Raw genomic sequence first — 27,839 nt, forward strand, 5'->3', positions numbered from 1 at the left:
ATGACAGCCTTAGAAGAGGTTAGGGAAGTCCGGAGGGGGAATCCAAGAGAGAAATAAGGAGTGGGGTCGATCGAGCCTGGAAATGTAATCTGGGGCCTAGCCGAGGAGCTGGAAAAGTGCTGTCCCAATCCACTTACCCCTCCCATCTGGCTGGGGACTGTGGGATGTGACGTGGAAAAAACACTGGTGAGGAGGCCAGATTACAGGTTATGTTCTGCCTATATGAACCTATGTGCAAAAGAGACACTAGATCCCCGGGTGGAGAGCACACCCAGGAAAAGGACAAGCCTTCATGTTTGATCAGTTGACAGGTGTTACAGTTAAGTTAGGGAAACTCCACAGGGCCCTGTGCCTGCCCTGTTCCAGCCGGGCACCAGCTCTGTCTTGTTGGATTTGAGCTGAGCATCCAGGCTCTCAGGACATCTGGTACTGCAGTATTTTAAGGGCTGCACTCTCTGTGTTCAAAGTCAGGGCACCATGTCTGACTAGTAGTGCGACAATGTCTATGTCACCTAATGTCCCCGAACCTCAGTTTTCTCTTGTTATTGGGGCTCTGGGTCACTCCCAGTTACTCAACAAACATTTGCAAACCAATAAGTGAATGAATGGATAGGGTACCAGATTTGAAAGTCCCTGGAAAGGGATTGGGGCTTCCCTGATAGTTCAGTTGGTAAAGAATCCACCTGCAATGCAGGAGACCCCAGTTGGAGGGATTGAGACTGGTCTAGCAGGCCTGCAGTTCCCTGGGGTGGACAGGATGACATGAGGGTTTGAAAGGACAGCATGCCTGGGAGAAGGTAAGAAAGTAGTGTCTGGGATCCAGGGAGGATGGTGTGGTCCCTGAGGGATAAGTGAGATGGGGCAGAGGGTAGGTGCTGGAGCCTTGGGTTACTGGAAATAACCTTAGAATTTCTGGGTGCACACCCTATGGCAAAGGTAGCTCCTTCAATGTACTTGTGGACACACTTCATGCTCAGAGGTCACTCTGCTTTTCTGGGACTAAGCGGTTCAAATTCAGGGTCCCCAAGTTGGAGTTTCTAGAAGAGCTTTGTTAATGATAAAGGCAACAAATCTCTGGAGAAGAGCAGTTCCCAACTTCTGAGGACTTTCTGCAATGTTGCAGTGGGGGTCTCCTTTCACTTATGCTTTTTATGATGCATATTTATCCCTGGATGTCCATATTTATCTCCACCCGGGGATCTAGTGTCTCTTTTGCACGTAGGTTTATGGGCCCGGTACTATGTCTGTGAGGTCCTAGCATCGCACTTGGCATCTAAGGGCTCACAGGAAGTGTTAGTTCTCTTTTTCTCCTCTTTGGAAAATGTCTTATCTCCAAGTCAAATGAATCAGTGAGTTGCACCTGTTTAGAGTTGTGGGCTTCAGCGCACCCAAATCAGGGATTCCCCATCCAAGGGCCACTCAGAGTGGGGCTTTGGTTTGTGGACTGAGCCCTTCTGACGTCCCTTGGACAGGACAGGGCATATGAGCACCTTTGAGAAGTAGTGGGTCAAGTTAGTGATCTCTGCCCTTTGGCAGGCTAGGGGTGTGTGTGTGTGTATGTGTGTGTGTGTGTGTGTGTGTGTGTGTGTGTGTGTGTGTGGTGCTACTTACTAGCTTTTCAGGCTGTTTGGAGGAGTGGGGAGAGGTGATGGTTGGAGACAGGATCACAATTAGGCACACCTCTAGGACCCTTACAAAAACAATAAATAACATCCCCCAGAAGGAAGGACAGGGTCTCGGTGTTGAGTAGGATGTCATCTTCAAATGGTACCCCACAGATGACCAACCTGGTTGTTTTTGAGGAGAGGGAGGACCTGAGTGCAAGGCAAGATGCCTGGTACATGGGCATCCCCACCTTCTTCTTAACCAAAAGGAGGTAGAATCAGGTCAAGAGCATGAAGCCGGTGGTGAACCTATGTACGAAAGAAACTAGATCCCTCAGTGGAGAGCACACCCAGGAAAGGACAGGGCTTCGTCTTTGTTCAGTTGACAGGTGTTACAGTTACATCAGGGAAACTCCACACCGCTCTGTTCCAGCCCTGTTCCAGCTCTGTTCCAGCTCTGTCTTGTTGGAATTGAGCTGGACATCCCGGATCTCAGGACATCTGGCACTGTAGCTTTTGAAGGGCTGCACTCTCTGTGTTCAGAGTCAGGGTACCAGATCCGCTGCTTTGTTTAGTTAAAATAGTGCCCCCTTCCCCTGTCTCAGCCATAAAGAGAGTTACCTTTTCAATGCAGATCATTATTCAAAATGAGAAATACCTTAAGATGCTAATGCTCACCTGAAATTACTGTTAAACATTTTTGTGAACTTTCTTTCAGTGCCACATTTCGGTTTCGTAAGAGCGTTTTTACTGCAGTACTTGGATATTTCTTATAATCTGCTTTCTTTCAAACTTGGTACATTAGGGAGATCACCCTGCATCTATAATGATGTAAAAATCTTATTCTGGTTAACCCGTTAATCTTTCTGTACCAGAGTCTCTCCTGGAGCCCCCAGCAGGGGCTGAATTCTTACAGACCTAGGAGGGGATGCTATTTGAGGAGTTAAGGAGTCAGCGAGGTCACCAAAAGGAAAACAGAAAGGTTAGGGCTGGCATCTTTTTCTGTCTCAATCCTCTTCTTCCCCAATCATCCTTGTCTCCTCAAAGGTCTTTCCTTCCCTATCAGAGATGCCTTCCCTCAAGGAAGATGAGCACTCTCGGCACAGGTCAGCTGCTTGGGGATATTTATAATTTGTTAAGTCATGCAAGAAATAAAACCAGCCCTTCACCTCCTGGAAGAACCTCTTGGCTACTGCTTCTGGCCCAGAGGGATCTAACTTTCCATTTCTACTTGTTCCTTCATGTTTTCTAGTACTTTTATGCAGTGACCTCCCTAATCCTTCTTGTTGCTTTTGGCAAAACTGGTTATTCTAACCCTGGTGTAAGGCTTGTGGCTTCAAAGTCAGCATTTCCCGAGTGAGGTTTCTCAGCCACCCAACCCCAGAGCTCAACGCTTCCTTCTGCTCTGCCCAGCGGCTGCTTTTCTGTGGTCAACATCTGTTTTCCTTCCTCTGTTCTGACTTCGAGGCTCAGGCAGTCGAGTATTTCTTGTGTGACTTCCTCTTGACCTGGGTACCAAGGGCGTAGGAGGGAGGTGACACAGTCCCAGCGCTGGAGGATCCTTCAGTCTGGTGGACGCCCAAGCCTGAGGGGAAGAAACAGGAAAACAAACGCAAAACAACAATAATGCTTTCCATCTGTGCTCCAAAGCCCTTTCACCTACGTTATTTTCCCCAGCGCAGACCACATACGTGATGTGGAAAATGTGAAGTGGTGGTATATTCTGGAAAGGCTTCTGTCTCAGTCTGGTCTGCAGACCCGAAGAGGTCGTTTTGCTTGGTTTCATTCATTCATTCTTCATCAAATGCATATCGAGGTCCTGCTACATGCCAGACTCTGTACCTTTCCCCTTGGAACTGACACCATCTCTTGTGATCCGATGCCCTCCATCTTTTCAGGTTATTCCTAAAGCTTTGCCTCAGTCCCACCTGTTGTGGACTCTATTCATTCCTTCTTATTCTATTTTTGGTGGAAAGGGGAGCTGTTGCTCCCCACTCTCCATGTAATAACCCTTCAGAGTCTGTTATTAGGCATCCTTGGGGCTCCTGTATTTACTTTTCATGAATTCAAGCTTTTCTTCTCTGCTGTATTGGGGCTGACAGAGGCTGTAAAGCGAGGCGCCCTCTGTGAGCCTTTTGCTGGCTGTGCCAGGCTGGGAGGGAAGGGCACACTCAGCTATGCTTGTATGGAATGGAGCCAGCCGGAGAATAATTGCCCGATTTGCCGCAAAAACCTGCCACAGGTGGAACAGGTGCTGCAGGGAGTTCTCTGTGGTCATGGCAGATTAGAGAGAGCATTCAAAACATATCGTCCAGTGTTTAGTGACCTGGAATGCACGGTCATTTCCCTGTCCACCCTGTCCCCTTGACGGCTGCTCATTCCCAGGCTTGGTCGACCTGACGCGTCCAGCCCTTTGCACCAGGGTCTTCCATCTCCGAGAACTGCAGGAGATGGGGGCTCCTCCAGAATGAGATTTAGGGTAACCCTGGAGTTGTCCCACAGTCCTCACAGAAACCGCCCCCTGGAGACAGACTTCTCTTTAGGCTGAGCTGAAGCGAGACTGACCTTGGGGAATGGAGGTTGTGTTAGTCAGGGTTCTTGGTTATAAACAACAGAGCCAGAACTCCAATTTAGGGAGAAGGGAATGTATGGAGAGGATTTTGGAGAGTGCACAGAGTTCACGCCAAGGCTGGGCAGCTAGGCTTGGAAAATGAAAACACACAGGAACTGCAGCCAGAACTGAGGCCCAAATCACAACCCGGCACTGGCCTGGCAAAGACCCTTGATGCCACCCCCAGGGCTGGCACTTTATCATGGCAGCTGCTCCTGGTGCCCTTATCAGCATTGCCGCAGACACAGGGTGTGACTGCCACTGCTGCCTTTGTCAGAAGGGGTTTCCACGTCCCCTTCTTATATCACTAGCTCTCTATTCATTGTCAGGCTTGGGGGAGCTGATGGCTCACCTAGGTCCTTTGCCCAGGCTTGGAAGGCAGCTATCTGATGTTTTCAGCTTCTATGCTCGGAGATGATCCCTGTCTCCTTCAGCTCATTAGATGGGAGCGACAAGGATCCAACCGAGAAGAGTACTGGATGGCTAAAAACGGACTCAGGCATGTTCAAGGGGTTTTCCCAGTGGCTCAGTGGTAAAGAATCTACCTGCAATGCGGGAGATGCGGGTTCGATCACTGGGTCAGGAGGTTCCCCTGGAGGAGGGCATGGCAACCCACTGCAGTATTCTTGCCAGGAAAATCGAGTGTAGCCTGGCGGGCTACAGTCCATGGGGTCGCAAAGAGTGGAATACGAGTGAAGTAACTGAGCATGCGTGCACGTACATGCGCACTCAAGGAGTCCTGAGAGTCAGAGCCTCCTGGTGGACACAAGTTCAGGGTGAACCTGTTTGCCTGATTGCAGCTGGCAGTCGTTCATCCACTGAAGTTTATCAGGCATCAACCACCTGCCGGCTGTGTGCAAGGTGCTTCTCAGCGTTAGTGTCCTCGGATCCCTACCGTAACCTTGTGAGATGGTGGGGGCATGGAGGAGGTCAGATGGTAGCATCAGCTGTGAAGGGGGCTTGGTGTTCAGATGACGAGGTTGGAGGTGACGACACTGTGCATTTCTGGAGAGGAGAGCCCATGTGGCCTCACAAGAGACTGCTCGCGGGAAACGAGGGCTGGGCTGACACTGAATCATCCTCCTGCCCTCCTTCCTTCCCTGCTGCACAAGGGCTTGGACTTCTTCAGCTCAGAAACCTCAGAAGTCCTCCTTCTTGCTGGGCTGGTGTCCAGGGAAGTCACTGCCCCTGTAGGGCATCTCCTGTGTTTCAGGATTTACCCAGGTGCTTTCCCAAACACCCACCCAACCTTCCCTCAGCACGGGCTGGCGAAGCGTCTGCCTTGCCCTGGGTGCAGATGGCGGTCGGTACTGATGAGCCCAAATTTCTGCCTCTCCTTGCAGCCATTAAGCACAGCTGGCGTGCTGAGCTCCGCCTCTACTGGTTCCAACAGGTCAAGGAGTAGGCCTCGCTATCGGACCAAAGCCCTGAGCTCCGAGGTGGATGAGAGCCTTTTTGGAGCTATCAAGGTAATGGTCACTCAGTCCCTCCAGGGAGCTGTCACCTGGAGGCAGTGACCTGAACTGGCTAGTGTTGCTCAGGACAAAGCTAGCTCTGGACAGGTTACCCCCTCTCCCAGGGAACTATCAGACTGAAGGAATTGGGGGTTTCTGAGGCTCTAGTGGACAAGCTCAGACACTTTGTGGGGCTCATGTAAACAGGCTACCTGGTTTCCTCCACCCTTGAGATCTTTACATCTGTGCAGCATTTGAAGATGTGTTATAATGCTGAACGGAGGCTCAGCTGCTGAACCCTCAGTGTCTGCTCTGCTCAGCGAACGCCCTGTGATGGAAACATTTGAGTGTCGGTGGCCCAGGCTTGCAGATATAGAACAACATAATTGTTGTTCAACATAATCCCCCCTCCATCCAAGAATAGCTCAGAGTAGAACACAAATCATCCTTCTTTCCTAGCTGCTCAGCTAAAACAGTTACTTTGCTTTGGAAAACGAGCAAGTAAATATTTATTTGCAAATATCACCCAGTCTAAGAGGTTGATGACTAGAGAAGGAGAGCCAGAGAGTTACTTGGAGCGATCTTGGTTACACATGACAGTCAGAAGGTGGGAAGGGAGGAGAACAAGAGAATGAGATGCGGAAAGAAGAGCGGTGAGAGATTGAGAAAGAAAAGGGACATGGGAGCTGTTAAGAGAGTAAATCCTAAGAGTTCTCAGCACAGAAAAATTTGTCTGTTTTTTTCAATTTTGTATCGATATGAGATGGTGGCTGTTCTCTAAACTTACTGTGATTATCACTTCATGATGACAAATCAAATAGTTATGCTGTACCTTAAACCTAAATAGTAAGGTCATGTAGACAAGGCTATGGTTTTTCCAGTGATCGTGTATGGATGTGAGAGATGGACTGTAAAGAAAGCTGAGCACTGAAGAATTGATGCCTTTGAGCTGTGGTGTTGCAGAAGATTCTTGAGAGTCCCTTGGACTACAAGGAGATCCAACCAGTCCATCCTAAAGGAAATCAGTCCTGGGTGTTTGTTGGAAGGACTGATGTTGAAGCTGAAACTCCAATATTTTGGCCACCTGATGCTAAGAGCTGACTCATTTGAAAAGACCCTGGTGCTGGGAAAGATTGGGGGCAGGAGGAGAAGGGGATGACAGAGGATGAGATGGCTGGATGGCATCACCGACTCAATGGACATAAGTTTGAGTAAACTCCGGGAGTTGGTGATGGACAGGGAGGCCTGGCGTGCTGAGGTTCATGGGGTTACAAAGAGTTGGACACAACTGAGTGGCTGAACTGAACTGAAACAGTAGGTCAACTATGTCCCAGTAAAACTGGAAGGGAGGAAAAAAGAGAGAAAAAAATAGAGGAAAGGGAAAAAGAAGAAAGACACCAGTAGTGATTTAAGCACTGGCGTGAACACCACTAGCTGCAGGTGGACCAGGGAGAGAAGAGTTGATGTCTCCCCTTTGTTGCAGTTCAGTTGCTAAGTTATGTCCAATTCTTTGTGACCCCACGGACTGCAGCACACCAGGCTTCTTAGTCCTTTACTATCTCCGGGCGTTTGCTCAAACTCATGTCCACTGGGTCAGTGATGCTGTCCAACCATCTCATCCTCTGTTGCCTCCTCCTCTTGCCCTCAGTCTTTCCCAGCATCAGGGTCTTTTTGATGTCTACCCTTACCCTTCAGTCTTCTCACTGTGAATCAAAAAGGACTTTACAGATTGTTCCAGATGGGTATCTTTCTGCCTTTAGAAGCTGTTTCCTATTGACAAGGGAAAGAATCAAAGCAATTCACTTTCACTTACAGTCATGTTGTTTATTTGTCTTGAGTCCATGGGGACTCTTCTAGCTAAAGTGAAGACAGGTTTGGAAATGGCCCACTTCTCCAGATTTAGTCCTGCTGGCTTGCCAAAGGGGGCGGTGGCACACTGCCTATTCCTGGCTCAGTCTTCTGGGCTTATTGTTGGACCAGAGTCTCGGAAGCCTCCCAGCCGGCAGCAGAGGGCAGAAGCGGCCTGTGACCTGACTGAGCTGAGCCACTTGGAAGCAGAGACGGGCGCCAGGCGGCAGCAGCACCCCGGGAACGGGTGTGCGCAGTGCCGGTCTCCAGACAGGAAAGGCTCCACCTAAGCCATGCCCCTGCCTGCACTCAGGATCACAGACACTGTGTTCATGACACATGAAGTCCTCTTCTCTGTGGACAATTCCCTGAAACAAATGATTTTGTTTTCTTGTTATCTAACTCCTTCATGGTCAGAAAGTTGAAAAAAACTCATGTATCTAATTTGTGTTTTCCTTGCTGAATTCTAACTCACTGACTGCCTCATCATATTAGATTTAAGGGCAGATCCACCAGGCCATATTTCTAACTTCCCCCATAGGGCTTTTTTTTTGGGGGGGGGGAATCAAAGTAAATGAATAATTAGAAAAGACTGAAAATAACAAATACCATAGATTGAATGTGTCCCTAAGGAACTGTATGCTAAAGACCCTCAATGTGGTCCAAGAGAGCTAATTAGTTTTTCTTTTGTAAATGATGGAGGGAGAAGAACCAAAATACCCCAAATTTTCATTCCTGATGGTTTCAGGTTAGGAATGGACACACACTAGCAAAACTCTCCCTGGGCCTCCATCCCTCTGGGAGTATCTGCACGAGTTATAGAGAAGCCTTGCTCTCGGAGAGCCAGTCGTTACAGATCACATCTGGCCGCCACGCTGCTTGCTCAGTGCCCTGGCTACTCTGGGTGCCCCTGCAGTCTGGGCTCCAGCTGATTTCCCCTGACGCTGGATGGGGTGGAGATGCCACCCTCCGCTAACCAGCAAGAAGTTGGGTGACCAGCTTCTAAGCTGCCCTTCCTGACCCCCCAGCCCCTGACCTGGAGTGACAGCCCCATCGTGCTGCTCCGAGACAAGCATGCCATTCGGAAAACCCTCACGGCGCTGGACTTGGACCACAAGCCGGAGAGCATCCAGCTCATCACCCGGGACATGGTCCGGGAGCTAATGTGAGTACCCAGGGCACGGAGCCCTTCTGTGAGGACATGTGTTGGGGGAGGGGGAGCCCACCTGGTCTTGTCCTGTCGCTGCGGACCCCACCTCTTTCCTATCCATTTCCTGCCTTTGGTTTCTTGGTTCCTGTTTCTTCTCCATTTTGACCTGCTTCTCCCCGCCTTGTATCTATTACCGCCACTGCCCTCGATTCCCAGCTACTGGCTACTGTGGGTCCTGTGGGGCTGGTAGAGGGTAGGTTCTTGGGGGAGGGGGTCCCTTCTGAGCCCTGAATAGTGCACTGGGTCGGGGAGGTGTCCAGATGAGTCATTTCCTTCTGGCCGCATCAAGAATCTGAAGCAAAGGAAAAACTGACCAGATGCCTAATTAGTCCCAGGGCTTCTTCCCAGGCTCTGAGGCCAGAAGAGGAAATTCCCCAAAGCTCTGGGGTTCCCTTGGGATTAGCTCAGCACGGCTTCCTGACTGCAGCAGCCCCCTTGCTTGGGCCCCTCCTGTGGGGTTAGGCCCAGCTCAGTCACATGAAGGGAGCCAACCCTGTCACTCAGAGGTTTAGCTCTTCTGCTGGTGCTCCATTCTCCAAACCATTCTTCCAACTATGGCTCCACTCACGACAAACTTGCATTCCCAGAAAATGCATCCTGTGTCGCGATCTGGGGAGGCAGGGCTGGTCCACAGGTCCAAGAGCGCCGTCTGGTCAGCTCTGGCGTTGAAGGGCCAGATGTGGTAGCAGTCCTGCAGACACGCTTATGGCCCAAGAAAGGGCTCCTTCTCTTTATTTATTTATTTGTGTGTTTAGCTGAGTCGGGTGTTAGTAGGGGCACACGGGATCTTCCTTGAGTCCTGAGGGATGTCAGGCTCCAGCGTGCGCAGGCTCAGTGGTTGCGGTGTGCAAGCTTAGTTGCTCTGCCAAATGTGGGATCATAGTTCCCAGCCAGGGAAGGAAACAGCGTCCCCTGCATTGCAAGGCAGAGTCTTTTTTTTTTAATGTATTGTTAATTGAAGGATAATTGCTTTACAGTATTGCATTGGTTTCTACCAAACACGCACATGAATCAGCCATGGGTTTACGCATGGCCTCTCCCACTTAAACATCCCTCTCACCTCCGTCCCCATCCCACCCCTCTAGGTTGTTACCAAGCCAAACAGATTCTTAATCACTGGACGACCAGTGAAGTCCCAAGGGCTCCTTCTTGGACTGGTCCAGCCCTAAAAAACACGTTGGAGGCAAAGTCTCGGGTAGCTTGTCAGGGTTCTGAGAACAACGCGAGACGCTGTCTCAGATTCACATCATTCCTAGTCACTCCAGATCCCAGGCTGTTTGGGGCCACAGCGCCCAGGGAAAAACAAAGTCTTGGCTAAGCCTCAAGTCCACTTACTCATGTGTCCACCTCCTGGACACCTCTCCCCAACCAGTTTTATGGGATGAGGTTTCACTTCCTGCCTCAGACCATCTGCGTCTGTTTGCCATGTGCCTGTTAGACGCCCCACCCAGAAGCAGCTTTATGCCCACTCCCCTGCTCCATCGCTAATGTATGTCATCTGTTTGTAATCATTATAATTACCTATTGGTTTGTTGAATGCGTTGGGCAGCTAGGAAAGTCTGTAGACATGTCTCTGGCTATTGTTGATTTTAATTAATATTTAGGGTTCAAAGCTTCCCTCTGGGCTGGAGGCACAGGGGTGGTTTCGTTCCTCACTGGCCTCCACTTCATCCTCATCTGGCGTGCCCTTGCCCTTTTCATGTCATTCTTGAGGAATCATCTGTTTTAAAAGTTCAGTTCGGCAGCTTTATTTTGAGTCCTCACTCTGTGCCCAGTGCTGAGCCAGAGACCGGGCTGCCTGTGGGATTACAGCAGAGCCTGAATCCTACAGGAGCTTGTGATCTAGAAAGGCAAACAGATGTTGCCCACAGCACAGGCAGGGACAGCGGAGGGGAGGAGGTGGATGCGTATGGGTACATGGGGGCGGGAGCAGAGGAGGTAACGTGTGACCCGGACCTTTTAGACAAAGTTCTTAAAATGTTCCTTTTTTAGCCGGTGATGCTACTCTACCCTTGCCTGATACTGCTTCTCCCCAGTGGACCCATTCTGCTGTCTCTCCTGCCCGATTCTCTGAAGCAGGGTGGGCAGTGATGAGGGTGGGGTAGAGAGCAGAGCAGCCTGCAGAGTAGTGCTAAGAGCACCCCCGCCCCCCCCCACCCCTGCCTAATTTTATTCATTCTTTGTGTCAGCATTCCCACCAAGGACCCTTCCGGGCAATCCCTTATCCTGAGCCCTGAGGAGTTTGAGCGGATCAAATGGGCATCCCACGTCCTGACTAGAGAAGAACTCGAGGCCAGGGAGCAGGCCTTCAAGAAGGAGAAGGAAGCCATTGTGGTACCTAACCCCGACCCCATCTTCGCAGAGTGGGGGTTGACGAGAAGGGCTGGGGAGAGGCCAGCCTCCCGCAAGACTGGGAGCTTTAGTTAGGGGACCCTGAAGTAAGGTGTGAATGTGCTGAAGATGTGTTACAGAATAAAGATCTGGTGGGAGCAACTGCGGGGCCAGGGGAGGGGTGAGGACGCCAGGCTGGGAAACCTCTGGCCTGTGACAGTGTGATGGGGTGATGTGCAACTCATCTGAGGTCACCCATGGCAGCCAGGCTAGTGCCCAGGGCACGGAGCGCTGGAGCAAGTCCCCGCTGATGCCAGCGTGGCTCCCGTAGGACACAGTGACCACACGCAAGAAAATCATGAAACAGAAGGAAATGGTTTGGAGGAACAACAGGAAGCTCAGCGACCTGGAGGAGGCAGCCAAGGAGAGGGCCCAGAACCTTCTGCAGAGAGCCAACCAGCTGCGGATGGAGCAGGAGGAAGAGCTGAAGGATATGAAAAAGGTGGGCTCTCCATTCTCCTTCTCTGCTTTCATCTCTCTCTCTTTTTTTTGACCTTGCCACACTCAGTGTGCGGGATCTTAGTTCTCTGACCAGGGACTGAATTCATGCCTTGTGCAGTGGAAGAACAGAGTCCTGAGCACTGGCCCACCAGGGAATCCCTCCTCCTCCTATCTGTTATTCACACGCCTGAAAACATGGGCTAGAGATGGGCTGCAGGGTTGAAAGGTGAGGGGCTGGCCTTGGCAGGCGAATGGAGTAGATTGGGTTGAGGAGAGCTCTACCTATGGAGTGCCTGCTGTGTGACCTTCAGCAAGTCACTTGCACTCCCTGAGTCAAACTTTCTTCGTTTGTGAAATGAGGGTGGTGAAACTACTAAGCAGCATTATTAGGATGTAATATGCTAATATATGAGAGATACTCTGCAAACTGCGGGTTGAAAAATACATGTTACTTGTATCTTTATCCTGCTCCTTCAATTCTGGCCACATACAGTGGTGGATACAATGGGGTTCTTTTTGTTGCTCTCAAAGTGCTTCCTTTAGCCAGAGCATAAAGACCAGAGGCCTATTTGAATTCTATTGTGTTACTCATTTGCATGTGGTTCACTTCCTGGCCAAAGGAAAAATGCTGACTCCCCACCCTCTTCATCCAGAGTTTCTGTCTCTCAGGCAAATCTTCTCTCCTTAATGCTTCCTTTTATTTTCCAAAGCTTTTACTCCACAGCTCTTATTGATGGCTCCTGATTTTTTCATCTCCTTATGTGTCAGGTTGGGCTCTTTTAGCTTAAAAATCCAGTGGCTCGGCCTCTGCAAGAATGTTTATTTTCCTGAAGAGTAGAATTGGGGGGAGGTCTTCATTTGAGGTTCAGGGGTCCCTAAGGGGACCATGAACTTCTAAAGTTTTATGGAAATTTTGTGTGTATAGATGTAAGTGAATTTTATGAAGTAGAAGACCCATAGCTTTCATCTTATTCCCAAAGAGTGATCCATGACCCCCCCTCTGCCCCAAACACCAGACCCAGTACCCTGAAAGATGCTATTGCTTTTCTGGGTTTGTGAGCACACTTGATAGGATTCTGCTCCCATTTCTCCCCACTCCAGCTTCCACATCCCTGTGGTGTATCACCCCACCCCCCCACCATCCCCGTCCTTACTCCCAGACCTAGTACCGCAAGTTCAATTCCACTCTCCAGATCATCCTCAATGCCAAGTGCCATGCCATTCGGGATGCCCAGATTCTGGAGAAGCAGCTGATCCAAAAAGAACTGGATGCAGAGGAGAAGCGGTTGGATCAGATGATGGAGGTGGAGCGGCAGAAATCTGTTCAAAGGCAGGAGGAGCTAGACAGAAAGAGGAGGGAGGAGAGAATCCGGTAAAGAGGTGGTTGTGGCATTTCCCTCTCTAAGTCTTTTCCATGCATCTTTAGGTCCATATAGCCTTGCAGAGAAGGACATGAGAAATGGTCATTATCATCCTTTGTTATTATCACAAAACCTTTATGGAATGATTCAGAAAGCCACAGAGCTTCTTTTTTTTTTTTCTTTTTAATTTTTATTGTGTATTGAAGTATAGCCAATTAACAAACAATGTTGTGATAGTTTCAGGTGAACCACAAAGGGACTCAGTCATACATATACATATATCCATTCTCGCCTAAACTCTCCTTGCATCCAGGCTGCCACATAACACTCAGCAGAGTTCCATGTGCTATATGGTAGGTCCTTGTTGGTTACCCATTTTAAACACAGCAGTGTGTACATGTCCAATCCCAAACAACTGTAGAACGTCTTAAAGCTTGTTTCTAAGATCACAGCAGGTGTTTCACAGTACGGCCCTGATTCACCCTCATTCTGCATCATTTCTTGCCATCCATTCTAGGAGGCTTTCCTTCATGTCCCCCAGCATGCCAGGTCTTCATATAATCTCATTATTTTTTGTTGTTCCCTCAGCTTTGAATACCCTCTCTTTCCTTTTTTCCTCTCCCACCCCGGAAAATGCTCTCTCTTCCTTCATAATGTGGCCTTGCTCTCCCCTCCCCTGAGAAACCTCCCTGACTTCACTGGGCAAGCTTCGAGCCTCCCTGCTCTGGAGCCCCTACACTGTGTTTGTGGTCTGACACGCCCCTCCTTGTGCTGCGGCTCCCTCACCCTCACCAGGCTGTATGCTCACTGAGGACAGGGTCCCTGTCTTGTTTCTGTAGCTTCTGACCTGCCAGAATGTTTGGACTGTAGTAAATGCCTAATACAAGTTAGAATGAATAAATTTAATCCCCTCCAGTTTGCAGGAAAGGACAAATCCCAAAGCAGGTAAATTATAGAATCATAGTGTCCTAGATTTAGAATGCCAACCATATAATACAAGAATTACCCCTATAAATAGTCCTTGCACCACACCGAATGGCAGTTCTTTCTCCCCATTTGTATTCTGTTCTCTTGCGCCGTTCATCTGTGTCCTTCTAGCAGGTACCTGGTCCATACAGTAGGCTCCCATGAAAAGTTTATTTCATGGCTAAATGGCTCTTCGTCTTTTGCGCGAACAGTTCCAAGGGAGGGGAAATCCCTGCCTTTTTAAGGCAGCTCTAATGAGTTCACCTGGTCCTTATACCGAGTCTAAACCTGCTTTCATGTAACTCTTTTTGCTCGTGGCTCTAGTATATTTCATATGGAGTCATGACGCCATTCAACAGTACTCTCTGAATGTCAGTGTCATACTCCTTCCCACAGATACTCGTCCTCATCTGTGTCTTCTCCCACTCTCCCAGCCTTTGCTCAGAGATCATGGGATCCAGATGCTTCCAAGGTTAGGGAGTCACTGGCTGCACTGACTCTAGAATCTGGCTTCTCTGCTTTCTATTGTTGAGCAAGGGTACTGCTGAGTGTAGAGAATTCCTCAGACTCAGCCCTGTACACCAGCAGCCGATGGTCTTAAAATATGAGATTGGATATAAGAAGGACAGTTAGCTAACTAGGCATGGTAGATGGAGTGGGGCGACAAGATACACTGGGTGAGAGCAGATGCTCCAGAGAAAGGAGTTACTGTGGGCTTCTTAACTCTGGGAAATCAGCTTGGGAAGGTCACTCCCTGTGATTACTTTGGGAAGTTTTGGGAGGTGGTAGGATTTCAGAAGACCTCAGGTACTGAAAGGAGAAGGTGTCTTATGGGCACACTCTTGGACAAACAAATGAAGGGAGGGAATCTCAGGAAGGGTGAGCCCCAGAATTAGGAGCTTGGAAGAGAAAGGACTGACCCCACTTGTGGAACATAGTGGTATTTAGGGGGCACTCATCACGTTGTCCCTACAATGCCTCCCATCGTGGGTGTTATTTGGGTGGAGGTTAGAACAGAGACCTGAACTCTTGGTGTCTAAGACACCTTGGCACTGTTTCTTCCCAGAGGAAGACGGCACATTGTGGAACAGATGGAAAAGAACCAGGAGGAGCGATCGCTGCTTGCTGAACAGCGGGAGCAGGAGAAGGAGCAGATGCTGGAATACATGGAAAAGCTCCAAGAGGAGGATCTAAGGGTAACTGGGCTGCACAGATCATGCCAAGTTCTGCCAGCAACAAAGCCCTCCGACGCTGTGGGGTTGGAGGGGGTGGGCTGATGTTCCGTCAGACACACGCACGTTTCACAACATCTTCACCGTCAACTTTTTATTGCCATATGAAACACTTGTTTGACTGAGGCCTCATGAGGATGAGCAGTGATTTAGATACTGTCCCTGCCTTCCTGGGACTTGGGGTCCAGGATTGACATATCTGTGTAAATGGACACACCAAGGAAAGATATTGCTGCATGCTTTGCACAAATAAACATAGGGATGTTTTATTGTCTTCCCTCAATTATCTTGGGATATTGTATACTTTGTACATGAACAGCAGCTGTCTTTTAGTTCCAGGCTCTCTGCTGTTACCTCACTCAAGGTACGTTGCATCCCAGTGTCATTAATTGTATGGACAAGCCAAACCTTTTTTCCTGTTAGCCTATCTAAAATTAGTAGGCATCTCCATTGCATAAGAAATAAATAACATAGCTACTCAAACCAAGTAGACTTAAAAAAATCCCCTTCTATTGGCCTTATTGGATCTTTTGCAATATATGAAAGCCCCTGGCTCAGAGAGGAGGTACATGGCCAGCATTTGGAGCATTTATTCTTTTCCTCCTCAATTTTTTTTACTTTGGAAACATTTTGCACACATAGACACATTCAAAGAACTATACCACACCCATCAGTGCTTCACCTATATTTAATGATTGTTAATTCCATGGAGCTGCTTGTCTCTTTTAGATGTATATACGTATTTTGCTATTATTAAGCTATTTGAAAGTAAGTTTCCCATATCTTGGCACTTTGCCTAAATGCTTCAACCTGTATCTCTGAAGAACAAAGACATTGGCTTGTCAGCAGTACCATTATCACATCCCCCCATCAAAATTTTGAGTCTGACCATTCTACAATATCATTTAATATTTAATCTACCTTCAAATTTACCCAGTTGTTCCAAAAATGTGTTTGCCATGGTTTTCTCTCTTCCAAACCAGGATTCAGTCAGGGATTGAATCATCAGGATTCACACACTGTATTCACCTAAGTCTCCTTTGATCTGGCAGAGTTTCCTTATCCATTCACTGATTTTAATAACACTGATATTTTGAAGTACTCAGGCCAGCTGGTTTGAAGAATGCCCCATATTCTGATTTGCCAGGTTATTGCCTAATGGTGCATTTAACTCGAGGAGCCTGTATTCCTTCATTGTTCTCCTCTTCCCCCATGTTTATGATGACTGAATCGTCATCTCACAGTGCACTTGATGGTGAGGGGTGACAGGGGGCCCGGCTGGGTCTCATGGGGAGGGGACCTCATAATTATGAAGGCTTCTCAGAGCGCCTGCAGTCTAAGGAACAGTGTGAGAAGTGGGAGGCACATCACTGGGTGGCTAGGGAAGATGAGAGGGCAGGCGACTTCGTGAGCTGCTTGAGAAGGGGACCAACAAGGCCAAGAAGACAGACAAGACCTGGCCAAGCTCCTGGCTCAGGAAAGGGCCAGAAAGGATAGGTCTGGGGTAGACATGCAGAATACTGGAGAACCCAAATTCGCTGTGGGGAATGGGCATTGGTGGGCTCACTGAGGGGGCTTTCCAGATGGCTCAGTGGTAAAGAATCTGCCTGCAGTGCAGAAGATGCAAGCGATGCCACAGGTTCAATCCCTGGGTTGGGAAAATCCCCTGGAGGAGGGCATGGCAACCCACTCCAGTATTCTTGCCTTGGAGAATACCAGGGAGAGAGGAAACTGGCAGGCTACAGTCTATAGGGTGGCACAGAGTCGGAGACAATTAAAGCGACTGAGAACACACGCAGGGGCTCATTGAGAGAGTTCCAGGTGTCGCTGAGTCAACAGTTGCTCAGGTGTTATGTCATTGTCCTTTTCTTGTCCTTCTAGGCACTCCCTGAGTCTTCAGGAAGTATTATGGGGCAGAGATAGAAACCTCTGCCTCACCAGTTTAGAACTGCATTAACTCTTTGCGAACAGTGCATGGAATTCTCCAGGCCGGAATACTGGAGTGGGTAGCCTTTCCCTTCTCCAGGGGATCTTCCCAACCCAGGGGTCAAACCCAGGCCTTGCACGTTGCAGGTGGATTCTTTACCAGCTGAGCCACCAGTTTTTCCCACCTTGCTAGCAAGATGGAGAGAGTGTCAGGAGTCAATGTGGGGTTGCTTTGCAATGGCTTCAAAGATGAGAAACAGGGAAAATTCTTTGGTTTCTTGAAAATGAAATGAACCCACAAAAACAAACCAAAAAAAGTAAATAAGCAAAGAAGTAAAGTAATGAATATATGATTATATATATGTCATAGATCAGAAGTCAGCAGCTTTTCTAGCTTTGAGGGTCAGTGGGTTTAAATACTACCTTCAGATGGTAAAGAACCCACCTGCCAATGTAGGCAGACCTAAGAGACATGGGTTCAATCTCTGAGTTGGGAAGATGCCCTGGAGAAGGGAATGGAAACCCACTCCAGGATCCTTGCCTGGATAGTCCCATAGGCAGAAGAGCCCGGTGGGCTACAGTCCACAGAATTGCAAGAGTCAGACAAAGGATTAACACTTTTGCTTTCACTCTGAATACCAATATCGGGCCTAAAACTGATGGGGGAAAGAAAGGTAAGAAGGAAAGGAAGAAAGGGAGATGAGGAAGAGAGGCTGTGGGATTTGGAGCAGCAGGACAGGGGCTGTGGAGTGAGCCAGGAGGCTGGCGCGTGGAGACTGTGGGGTGCGGGCGGTCATGACTCAGGCGCCACACGGACCTGGCGGGAGGCAGACAGCACTGTGCTTTTCTGTTCAGGAGGCTCCCTGGAGGAAGGGCCCTGAACAGTGCAGCGAGCCAAGCTGAGCGAGGGCCAGCAGCGTCGCCTGGGATGCATTAGGGCAGAAGCTGGGCAGAGAGGACTGGAAGACCAGCGGGGGTTAGTCTTTGAAGATGTGGAGGCGTCTGGGAGCAGCGTGGGAGGTGGGGTGAGTTGACAGGTACGAGAGTTTGAAGCGTGAGTTGACAGGTACGAGAGTTTGAAGCAAGGAGTCCAAGTTTGAGAGGATAGGGAGGACCCAGCCCAAGATCCCAGTGCCCCTGCGCATCAGGGCCTGGGGATGTACTCAGAAGTGGTCTGACCACTGGGCGCTTTCAAAGGCTCCGGCTCATTTCTTAGAAGGGATCTTGTCACTCATGATGATGTGGACTCTGATCTCCATTACTCATTGTGCTTCTGAGATTTTTTTTTCCCTTTCTCACTTGCCTCTCACCTTCTTCCCCATCTTCCTTGCCTCATTATTGAGTATTTGCTGTTTTCCTCTCAGTATTGGGAAAGAGAAGACATGTGACACGTGGTCCCTGTCCTCTGGCTGGGACAGAATGAACACTCAGGAAGTGGGTGGGCCCCACAAAGCAGCATATAATCAAATCCCAGGAGGTATATCACCATCCTAGGTGCAAAGGGAATTCAGAAATGCAGAGAGAATGAAAACTTGGGGCAATCAAGTCAGAGTTCCAGAGACAATTGGAACTTTAATTAAGATAGACCGGGTTCCAAAATTCTGGGCTCTGGAGTTTATTAGCTCTGTGGACCTGGGCAAGTCACTTAAACTCTGGGCCTCAGTTTTTCCATTTGCATGAGAAAGATAACAAGACCTAATTTTCAGGGTTTGGGGGGTACATTTAGGGATTAGAGGTAGGTTATATAAAGTTATATAAAGTACTTTCTATTCATAAGAATAGACTTCCCTGGTGGTTCAGTGGTTAAGACTTTGCACTTCCACTCCAGGGCACAAGGTTTCCCTCCCTGGTCAGGAAACTAAGACACTGTGGCATGGCCCAAAAAAGGTACTCAGTTAGCATCATACTTTATTATTTTAATTATCATTATTGAACAGAGACCATAAGTTTGGGTTAGAATAGGAGAAGGGAATTGAAGGCAAGAGGAAAACATTATGAACAAGTGATAGGATTTTGCCTGACATGTGGGAGACACTGAGTAGAATTTTAGGAGCCTTTACTCCTTGAGACTGAATAGAGATCAACAGTGTCAAGGCTGCCACAAAGTCAAGGTGGATGAAGACTGCCAAGGGCTGTTTGGCTAGAAGAGGTCATTCGTGATCTTGGAAAGAATAGTTTGAATCAAGGCCAGTAATGAGAACTAGACTGCAGAGCGTGCATCTCTTTCCCTGCCTCCATCCGTGTCTCTCCATCCTGGTAGGCCAGTATCTTTCTGTCTCTCTTCTTCTCTGAGGCTCTCTCCCTTTGGTGGCAGGACCTGGAACAGAGGCACCAGCAAAAGCTGAAGATGCAGGCTGAGATCAAACGCATCAATGATGAAACCCAGAGGCAGAAAGCAGAGCTGCGGGCTCAGGAGAAGCTGGCTGACCAGATGGTGATGGAGTTCACCAAGAAGAAGATGGTAGGGACCCGCCTTCTGATGCCTGGGACTTCTGAGCAGGAATGGAATGTCTGTCTCAGGGAGGGGTAGGCATGAGTCCTGAGTGAACTCAGCAGAAGGCAGTCACGTCATCAGCCTGAAAATTCACATCCTTAGTTCAAGGGCCTGGCTCCTTTTTCTTTCTACCTGGCCAGTCTCCTTGTTCATTACCAGAGAATAGCCTGCAAAGGACACCCTAATTAGCATGTTATCCTTGTTAACACCTTTGATTGGAATTTGGGATGAGGGTCAGGTTCAGGTAGGGAAGAAAATTAAAACTATTGGTAAAAGTGAAGATTTTGGGGATTCCTCACGACCTGGAAAATTATATCTCCAGTAATTATGAGTCAGCTGCCCTGTAAATTTCTTGTGAAAATTCCTATCTTGGGCACCCTTTACTTGGTGCTAGATTTGGAAAGCAGAGCCTTCAACCACCAGAACAAATACACTGTGGAGCAGAGAGCAATGCATGAGAACAGTTCCAGGGAGATATGCAGCTCACGAATGCATTGATTCTTTCTGGGGCGATGGCGTGATTGGAGTCTGTGAGGAATGGAGGGCAAAGAAAAGCTTTTAGACATGGTCTAGATGGAGTGAACATGGATTTCTGTCAGAAGAGAAGGGAGAAAAGTTACTCAATTCCTCATGTGGCAGTCCTGTCTCCCCTCCTAGCTTTGAGCTTCTGTGATGACACCACACTTCTCTAAGGAAGTCTTACTGGGGGAGGGTGTTGGTACAATTGGAAAAGGCATGTTTGATATACCTCAGTACTCCAAATGCAAACCACAGAAAATGAAGCTCAGCAAAGCTTGCTTATTGGTTCTGGCTTCTTCATTGAATGCCAGCTATATGCAGGCAACAGTGAGAATGCAAGACTTGGAACATGGGTTTCTGCATAATAACGATCATACCACTACCATTTATCAAGTGCTTAGTCTATGCACGGGCTCTGTGCTAAAGTGCTTCATGTGTGTTGTCTCATCTAATCACTCACTTCTTGCAAACCTAGTAACTGAGTGATGAAAAAGATCCTAAATGCCTCAGGGTGTCCAGTTACCAGACTAGGCTGAACATACCTAGAATAATACCATGTACCTCATGTGGACGTCAGCAACTGTTCCTGAGTGGATGACGGTGGTGATAATAAGCCAATCACGTGTAGGAGTTGTGAACAGGTCTATTGGCTGCAGCAGAGAGTCTCTGGTGGGAAATGAGGTGGTGAGATGATGGAGAGCTGAGAGCAGTTGTTGGGGAGGCCTTGGACCTTGAGCAGCACCGCAAGTGTGGAATGATGAGGAATTGCCCTAGATTTCTGACCAGGAAAGGACAATGTATGACCTTCATACCCAGAAAGGTCATTAGCAGAAGGAGCTGAGAGAGGTGGAGACTGGTAAAGGGACTGGGTACTTGGGCATGACCACAACCCACCATAAGTCTCCAAGGATATCGCAAGCCCCTCCCTGACCTCACAGTGGTCTCCACGCTTACAGCTGAGGCTTCCCCTAAAGGCTGCCCCGAAGGCAGAGATAGGTGGTGGAAGCCTCCAGAGTTCCCTGCCCTGCCATATAGGGCAACGCTGAGCAAAGAGACCAGCTTGACACACATCCAGCCATGCACACTTCACAGCAGATAACGCACTGTGGTGCACAGAGTCTAGACAGGTAGAACAAGGCTAAGGAAGATTCTTTATGGGGTGATCACTTTTCCACCCAACTGAAGCCATTCGTCTTATGAATACCCCAGAATGGTAGTTGGGAAGCTGCATATAGAAAGCTTTTAGGGCTATGTCTGCACTTTCAGAGAGGTGGCAAAGGGAACTAATTTTGATGGCTCACTCCTTAGGTAACTGCCAACCACTGGGGGACCGGACATCATAGGGCTGGCCATTTGCCCAAGGACTAATGAGATAACTTCCACCTGCTGTACTTTATAAGACAGGCAGGAAGCCACAGTTCTATTTCTAGAAACTTGGCCCAGAGGCCTTACAACTTGGAAATTGTGAAGTAGAGGACACAGCATGAAGTCTGGGCTCACCTGTAGGTGAATCTGTCTGGTGGTTTACAAGCTGTGCAGTCTTGGACAGGACCCTTGAATTTTACGAGCACTAGTTTCTTCATATCGAGTATCTATCTCATGAGACATTGCGAGGACTCTCTGGGATATTACAGGAGAAGACACTTTGTAAGCAGTGAAGCATCTTACAAATGCTGATTAGTTTCATAGCTATGCATTGCCAGTCATGTTGCCCTACATTAAAAGGAGTCACACAATTATCCTTCAGTTAAAAAGCAATTATCCTTCAATTAAAAATAAATTAAAAAAAAAACGGAGTCAGGGAGGGGTAGGGGGCATACTGAACAGACAGGGGCTCAGTTTCTTTCTGCAAGGCTGGGGCAGATGGGAGCCATTCTATGAGATCTTTTCTTCCTGGCAGGCCCGAGAAGCAGAGTTTGAGGCTGAGCAGGAGAGAATCCGGAGGGAGAAAGAGAAGGAGATTGCCCGCCTGAGGGCCATGCAGGAGAAGGCCCAGGACTACCAGGCAGAGCAGGTACCTGTTCGATCTTGGCTTCCCTCAGCCCCTCACACCCCCTTAACTCGTCCTTGGACGGCTTGTAAAATAGCCTCAAGGGTGAGGGTATAGAAGAGAGGATGCGAGGTACCTCAGCTTCAGTAGTTTGAGGATGGAGGGGACACCTATGGCAGCAAGCACGGAGGAGTGCATTACCTGCCTAACATTCAAGAGAAAGTTTTGGCTGCCACATAAAGAACTTTCAACCTTAACTAACCATTGAAATGTGTCACGGGAGGAGGAAACTGTGGCATCTCCATCATTAGCAGTTTTTAAAATTAGAAGCAATCGCAGGACCGCCTGGAGGTGTTTGAGGTATAGGGGAAGAACTGGGATAAGCTGGTGGGGTTGGCGGGGAGAAGGACAAGATGACCCTTCAGGGTATCTTCTGACCTGAAAGTTCTATGACAGGTTTCCGTTTGTTCTCTCGTAGCATAATCTTGTTGCTAGAGCAATTCCAGAGGTTTCTCGAAGCAGGCTGGGTCAGCTGGAGCAGGCATCTTCCTAAAGGGACCTGAGGGTGTTTTTTGCGCCCTCACTGGCCTCCCCCACCCTCTCCTTCCCCAGGATGCCCTGCGGGCCAAGCGCAATCAGGAGTTTGCCGACAGAGAGTGGCGCAGAAAGGAAAAGGAAAACGCACAGAAGAAGCTGGAAACAGAGGCCAAGCTGCGGAAAAGTCGACTAGAACAGGTGGCTTTCAAGGAGCACACTCTGGCTGTCCAGGTGCAACGGGACCGGGATGAGTTCGAGAGGATTCTCCGGTAGGAGGGGCTGGGACCCTCGGCTTCCTTTCCGAGTACTGTGGCAGGGACGGTCCGTACTGGTGGACAGGTGCCTTCCGGCATGTCCATAGAGAGATGCGCAGCCACCTTGACCGCGCTGATGCGGGGCATTCTACCTCGATGGGTGACTGAAATATTTCAAAGACACTTGAGCCAAGAATTTTATTAGAGAATGGAAATATATTAATAACACCTGGAAGTGTTTAAGGAATTGGGGGTTATTGGGATTATTTACCCAGGAGCATTAAAAGCATGAATAAAGATATAACTCTGGGCCCTTCTGCTGTCTCTGTCTCCATGTTCCTCAGCAAGTTTGGGCTGAAACTGCAGCAGGAGAGGTTGAGAACAGAGAAGAACTCACACGCTCTGGGTTTCAAGTCATCAGAGCAGGGCTTTAAGGGAGGTCTTTGCCATTCATTTGACGAATATATAAGTACGTAAATTCAAGGCTCTGTGCTGGATGCTATGGTCTTGATATTAGAGATGAATAAAACACCATCCTTGCCCATTCATGTAGGAAGGATGTTAGAGACTCATATCTGGATGGACCTCACCTATATGCATCCATCTTTCCTGCCTTGCCAGCTTGTTATCCTTTTACTTTTGTTCTCTCTGTTGGCTCAATGATAATTCCAGCCATAAGTGGAAGTTAAGTGTTCACATCTCTCACTGTCTCTGTCTCCCTCCTCCTCCCCAAAGGCAGCCAGCAGTCTCAGCGGCTCTACTTTCTACTAGTTAGATCTGCCACCACCAGACCGGTGGTGTTCTCCTAGCTCTAACTGTTTTGGCCTAACTGGGAAAGACTCTCTTCTTACTCTGGTTCAGACTCTATAAGATTAAAAAAAGAAAAAAAATTAAAGGAAACAAACTGGGGAATCCCCTGGTGGTTCAGTGGTTAGGACTTAGCACATCACTGCCTTGTTGGGGAATTAAGATCCTGTGTGCTGTGAAGTGCAGCCCCGCTTAAACCAAAAAAATTAAACAAATAAAGGAAACAAATGAAATTTGAATTGAGGCAGAGTGGTACAAACTGCAGAAATCATGCTCAGATAGATAGAGATTGAGTGGAGCAGCCCGGAATTATGCTCAGATAGGTAGAGATTGAGTGGAGCAGCCCAGCTTTCTTGGTCTATATGCTCTCGGTCCTTCTTGCTACTGCCCCAGTTAGTTGCATGCCAGACCAGGCCCCTGGATTCCTGGGCAGAGACAGAACAGTCTATAGGAATCGTCGTCCTTGCCGGAGCTAAGTTCTTGGACTTGTGTGGGACTGTGGACCCTCAGCCTACCTCCATTGGCTGTGATGTCCTTTGGCTTTGTAGCTCTCCTTGCCCTCAAGGGTCATGCCATGGTCTCCAGATACCTGATAAAGATGGCACTTTCCTTAACGGCCCCAAAGCTTTGGCCCCTGGACTCCAGGTTGCCTTTTAGATATCTGCCCTCCCCAGCCTCTGTGCTCTTGGACATCTGGGTTGCCTTTAGCAGTCACTGCTGCTGCTCTTGCTAAGTTGCTTCAGTCATGTCCGACTCTGTGCAACCCCATAGATGGCAGCCCACTAGGCTCCCCCATCCCTGGGATTCTCCAGGTAAGAACACTGGAGTGGGTTGCCATTTCCTTCTCCAATGCATGAAAGTGAAAAGTGAAAGTGAAGTCACTCAGTCATGTCAGACTCTTAGCGACCCCATGGACTGCAGCCTACCAGGCTTCTCCGTCCATAGGATTTTCCAGGCAAGAGTACTGGAGTGGGTTGCCATTGCCTCCTTGGATTCAGTTCAGTTCAGTTCAGTTCAGTCGCTCAGTCGTGTCTGACTCTTTGCGACCCCATGAATCGCAGCACGCCAGGCCTCCCTGTCCATCACCAACTCCCAGAGTTCACTCAGACTCACGTCCATCGAGTCAGTGATGCCATCCAGCCATCTCATCCTCTGTCGTCCCCTTCTCCTCCTGCCCCCAGTCCCTCCCAGCATCAGAGTCTTTTCCAATGAGTCAACTCTTCGCATGAGGTGGCCAAAGTACTGGAGTTTCAGCTTTAGCATCATTCCTTTCAAAGAAATCCCTATACATGTTGGAAAGAAATTAAAGCCCTACTGTTGCCACTGACCCATTTGTCCCTTCTTTGCTTTGTTTGCCTGGAGCACATGGACTAGTCAGTTATTAACGCTAGACCAGCCCTTTGGAGAAGTTCAGTCTCATCTTTTGTTCTAGGTTAGCATCGGGACCTAGTGTCTCCAGGGCCACGTGATCACCATGGTGGGCATCTCCAAGTGCTAGGACCGTCTCTGCCATGGCCAGCAATTGAGCTTTTCCTACTTCAAAAGCACAGCCTCCTCTATGGCTTATATATGGACTTCCTGCTTCTGGACAGAGGGATGCCTTTAACTGTCAGCCTGTTGACTAAGCATAAATAGCTGACCTACCCTACTCAGTGGTTCTTGGAAATGCCTGGCAGCTTTCAAAAGGTACTGGTGCCCAGGGACCACAGCCAGAGATTCTCACTGAACGGGTCTGGGATGAGGCCCAGGCACCAGTAGTTCTGAAAGTCCCCAGATGATGGTAATGCAGCCGGGCTCCAGGATCCTAGCCCCAATCCTGTGGAATGACTGGGCCCTTCCTGTTTGGGTTTCCGATTGCATGCCACCTCAGGGGCTGTCTGGTGACACATACAGGTCCCCCGTTTCCACCCTGTTTCACATCATGTGAAACGATAGAAAGCTGTTTTCTATATAGGAACATAATGGCAAGGCAGGCGGGAGAGTCTTCTGCTTTCATAGAAGTGTCAGCAGTTTTCTTTTGATAAACTGAGAAGCCTCTGTAGAAGGTATAGACATTTGGGAGGTATCTGCATGGTGTAAGAGAGTTGCTGGGGGACTTCCCTGGTGATCCAGTGGCTGAGAGTCCACACTCCTAAAGCAGGGGGCCCTGGTTTGATTCCTGGTCAGAGCTAGACCCTGCACGTCACAGTGCAGATCTTGTATATACAACTAAGACCTGGTGCAGACAAATAAGTAAATTAAAAAAACAAAAACAGAGTTGCTCGGAGTTGAGAGGACACGCCATGCATGGCGGAGCTTGGAAGACGACTGAAGGAAGTGAGTCAGGGAAGTGGTGCTCTTGGTTAGGGTATGAGTGACCTCAGTTGAGACATCCTGGCCTAAGATGATTTTACATTTTATTTTTGATTACACTGAGGAAGAAATAAGATGTTAGCTCAAGATGGCCTATGATTGCATTTCCTCTGAGATGTGAGTGCATTTCATTTGAGCTTTTTTTTGTTTTCTGAACATATCTGGTCTACATTGGCCATTTTCCCTTGGGTGTCAGGGTTCAATTAAGTTTTCTTGTGGAAGAGGCTCCTGAAAGAAGTTTAGAGTTGGAGCAGTGAGAGATAACAGGCAAAGTTCCTTCTTCTTCCAGCAATTAAAGAGAGCCAACATCACAGATTTTACTTCTTTGAACTTCCTAAGCATTGTCTTTGTTGGTTTTGTTAATGTCATTATTACTGATAATGGCAGGGATGTAAGGGAGAGAGGGAAAGATATCTCAGAACAAGCGGAGAGGAGTCGGGCATTGTTACCAGAGAGCAGAGGAGGACAATGGCTTCCACTGGGGCTTCCCTGGAGGCTCAGTGATAAAAGAGTCACCTGCCAGTGCAGGAGATTTGGGTTCGATTCCTGGTCTGGGAAGATCCCACATGTTGCGGGGCAAGTAAGCCCATGTGCCACAACTGCTGAGCCTGCGCTCTAGAGCCTGGCAGCTGCAACTATTGAGCCCGTGTGCCGTGGCTGATGAAGCCTGCCCGCCCTAGAGCCTGTGCTCGGCAACAAGTCAAGCCACTGCAGTGAGAAGCCTGTGACCACAGCTGAAGGGTAGCCCTGCCTGCTGCAACTGGAGAAAAGAAAGAAAACGCCCGAGAAGCAATGAAGACCCAGCAAAGCCAGAAATAAATAAATAGATAGTTTCCGGGGGGTGAAATCCCGGGTGTAGGGCCAGCTACAAAATCTATAGGGCCCGGTGAAAAATGAGAATGTAGAGCCCTTTGCTCAAAAATTAAAATAGCAGAGGCTTAGGCCAAGCAAGGGGCCCTTCTAAACATGCCCATGACGGAGTCCCATGCCCATGAACCTGGGCCTGGCTGGGAACAGCCTTTGGGCTTGGTCTCTGAGCCACGGTAAGGGAGGGCTTTGGTCTCTGAAGCATGTTCCTAGAGGAGCCCACCCAGGAACTTCCCCAGACCCTTCCCTGGGTTGGGCCAGCTCAGCCTAGCCCGTTCGACAGCCCATGTCCCTCCTTCAGGGCCCAGCGAGAGCAGATTGAAAAGGAGCGGCTGGAGGAGGAGAAAAAGGCTACAGGGCGCCTGCAGCACGCCGACGAGCTCCGGCGCCAGGTGCGGGAGAACCGGCAGAAGCAGGTGCAGGCCCGGATCGCCACCCTCGACGAGGGCCGGTGCCTCAAGGAGGAGGCCCAGAAGCGGCATGAGCGCATTGAAGACATCAAAAGGAAAAAGCTCGAGGAGCTGAGGTGCACTGGGGTCCCCTCCTCCCCCGTTGCTCTCCCCTTGCCCAGGGAGGCAGCCTGGAATGTGCAGGGTTAGGGGAACGAAGGGACGGTGTGTAGGGAGGGCCTCCTGCCCGACTCCAGGCTCACATGGGCTGTTGCCCTCTGAAGGGGCTCCTGCAGAATGTTCTGAAGCTGGGACTTCCTTGGTTGGCTCTCTGGGGAACTCCTTAGCAGGATGCTGGAGCCTTGACAGGGATGTGTTTGGGGAATGAGTGGTGGGACCAGGCTCAGGGATACAGGTCCCCAGGTTCTTTAAGCCTGCTTCTGCTGTCTCTTTGGTCCCCGCCCCGCCACCCCCACCCCTTACGCCCACCCTTTGTTTTCCCTGCAGAGCCACCGGCCTTCCTGAGAAGTACTGCATTGAAGCTGAGCGCAAAGCTAACATCCCAGTCAACACTTCTGTGAACTGA

General features: G+C 49.1%; 1 protein-coding gene across 1 annotated transcript; it reads left to right on the top strand.

Annotated features, from left to right (window-relative positions):
- CFAP45 (cilia and flagella associated protein 45) lies at positions 1-27,839 on the top strand. Its single transcript, XM_068993875.1, has 12 exons — positions 1-18; positions 5,559-5,684; positions 8,546-8,682; positions 10,917-11,061; positions 11,390-11,560; positions 12,753-12,931; positions 14,953-15,082; positions 19,359-19,505; positions 21,958-22,071; positions 22,660-22,853; positions 27,166-27,390; positions 27,761-27,839. The coding sequence occupies exons 1-12, from the start codon at positions 1-3 to the stop codon at positions 27,837-27,839; spliced, it is 1,665 nt and encodes a 554-aa protein (XP_068849976.1).

This window comes from Capricornis sumatraensis, chromosome 2 (assembly GCF_032405125.1).
Source record: "Capricornis sumatraensis isolate serow.1 chromosome 2, serow.2, whole genome shotgun sequence".
In the NCBI taxonomy this organism is placed as follows: Eukaryota; Metazoa; Chordata; class Mammalia; order Artiodactyla; family Bovidae; genus Capricornis; species Capricornis sumatraensis.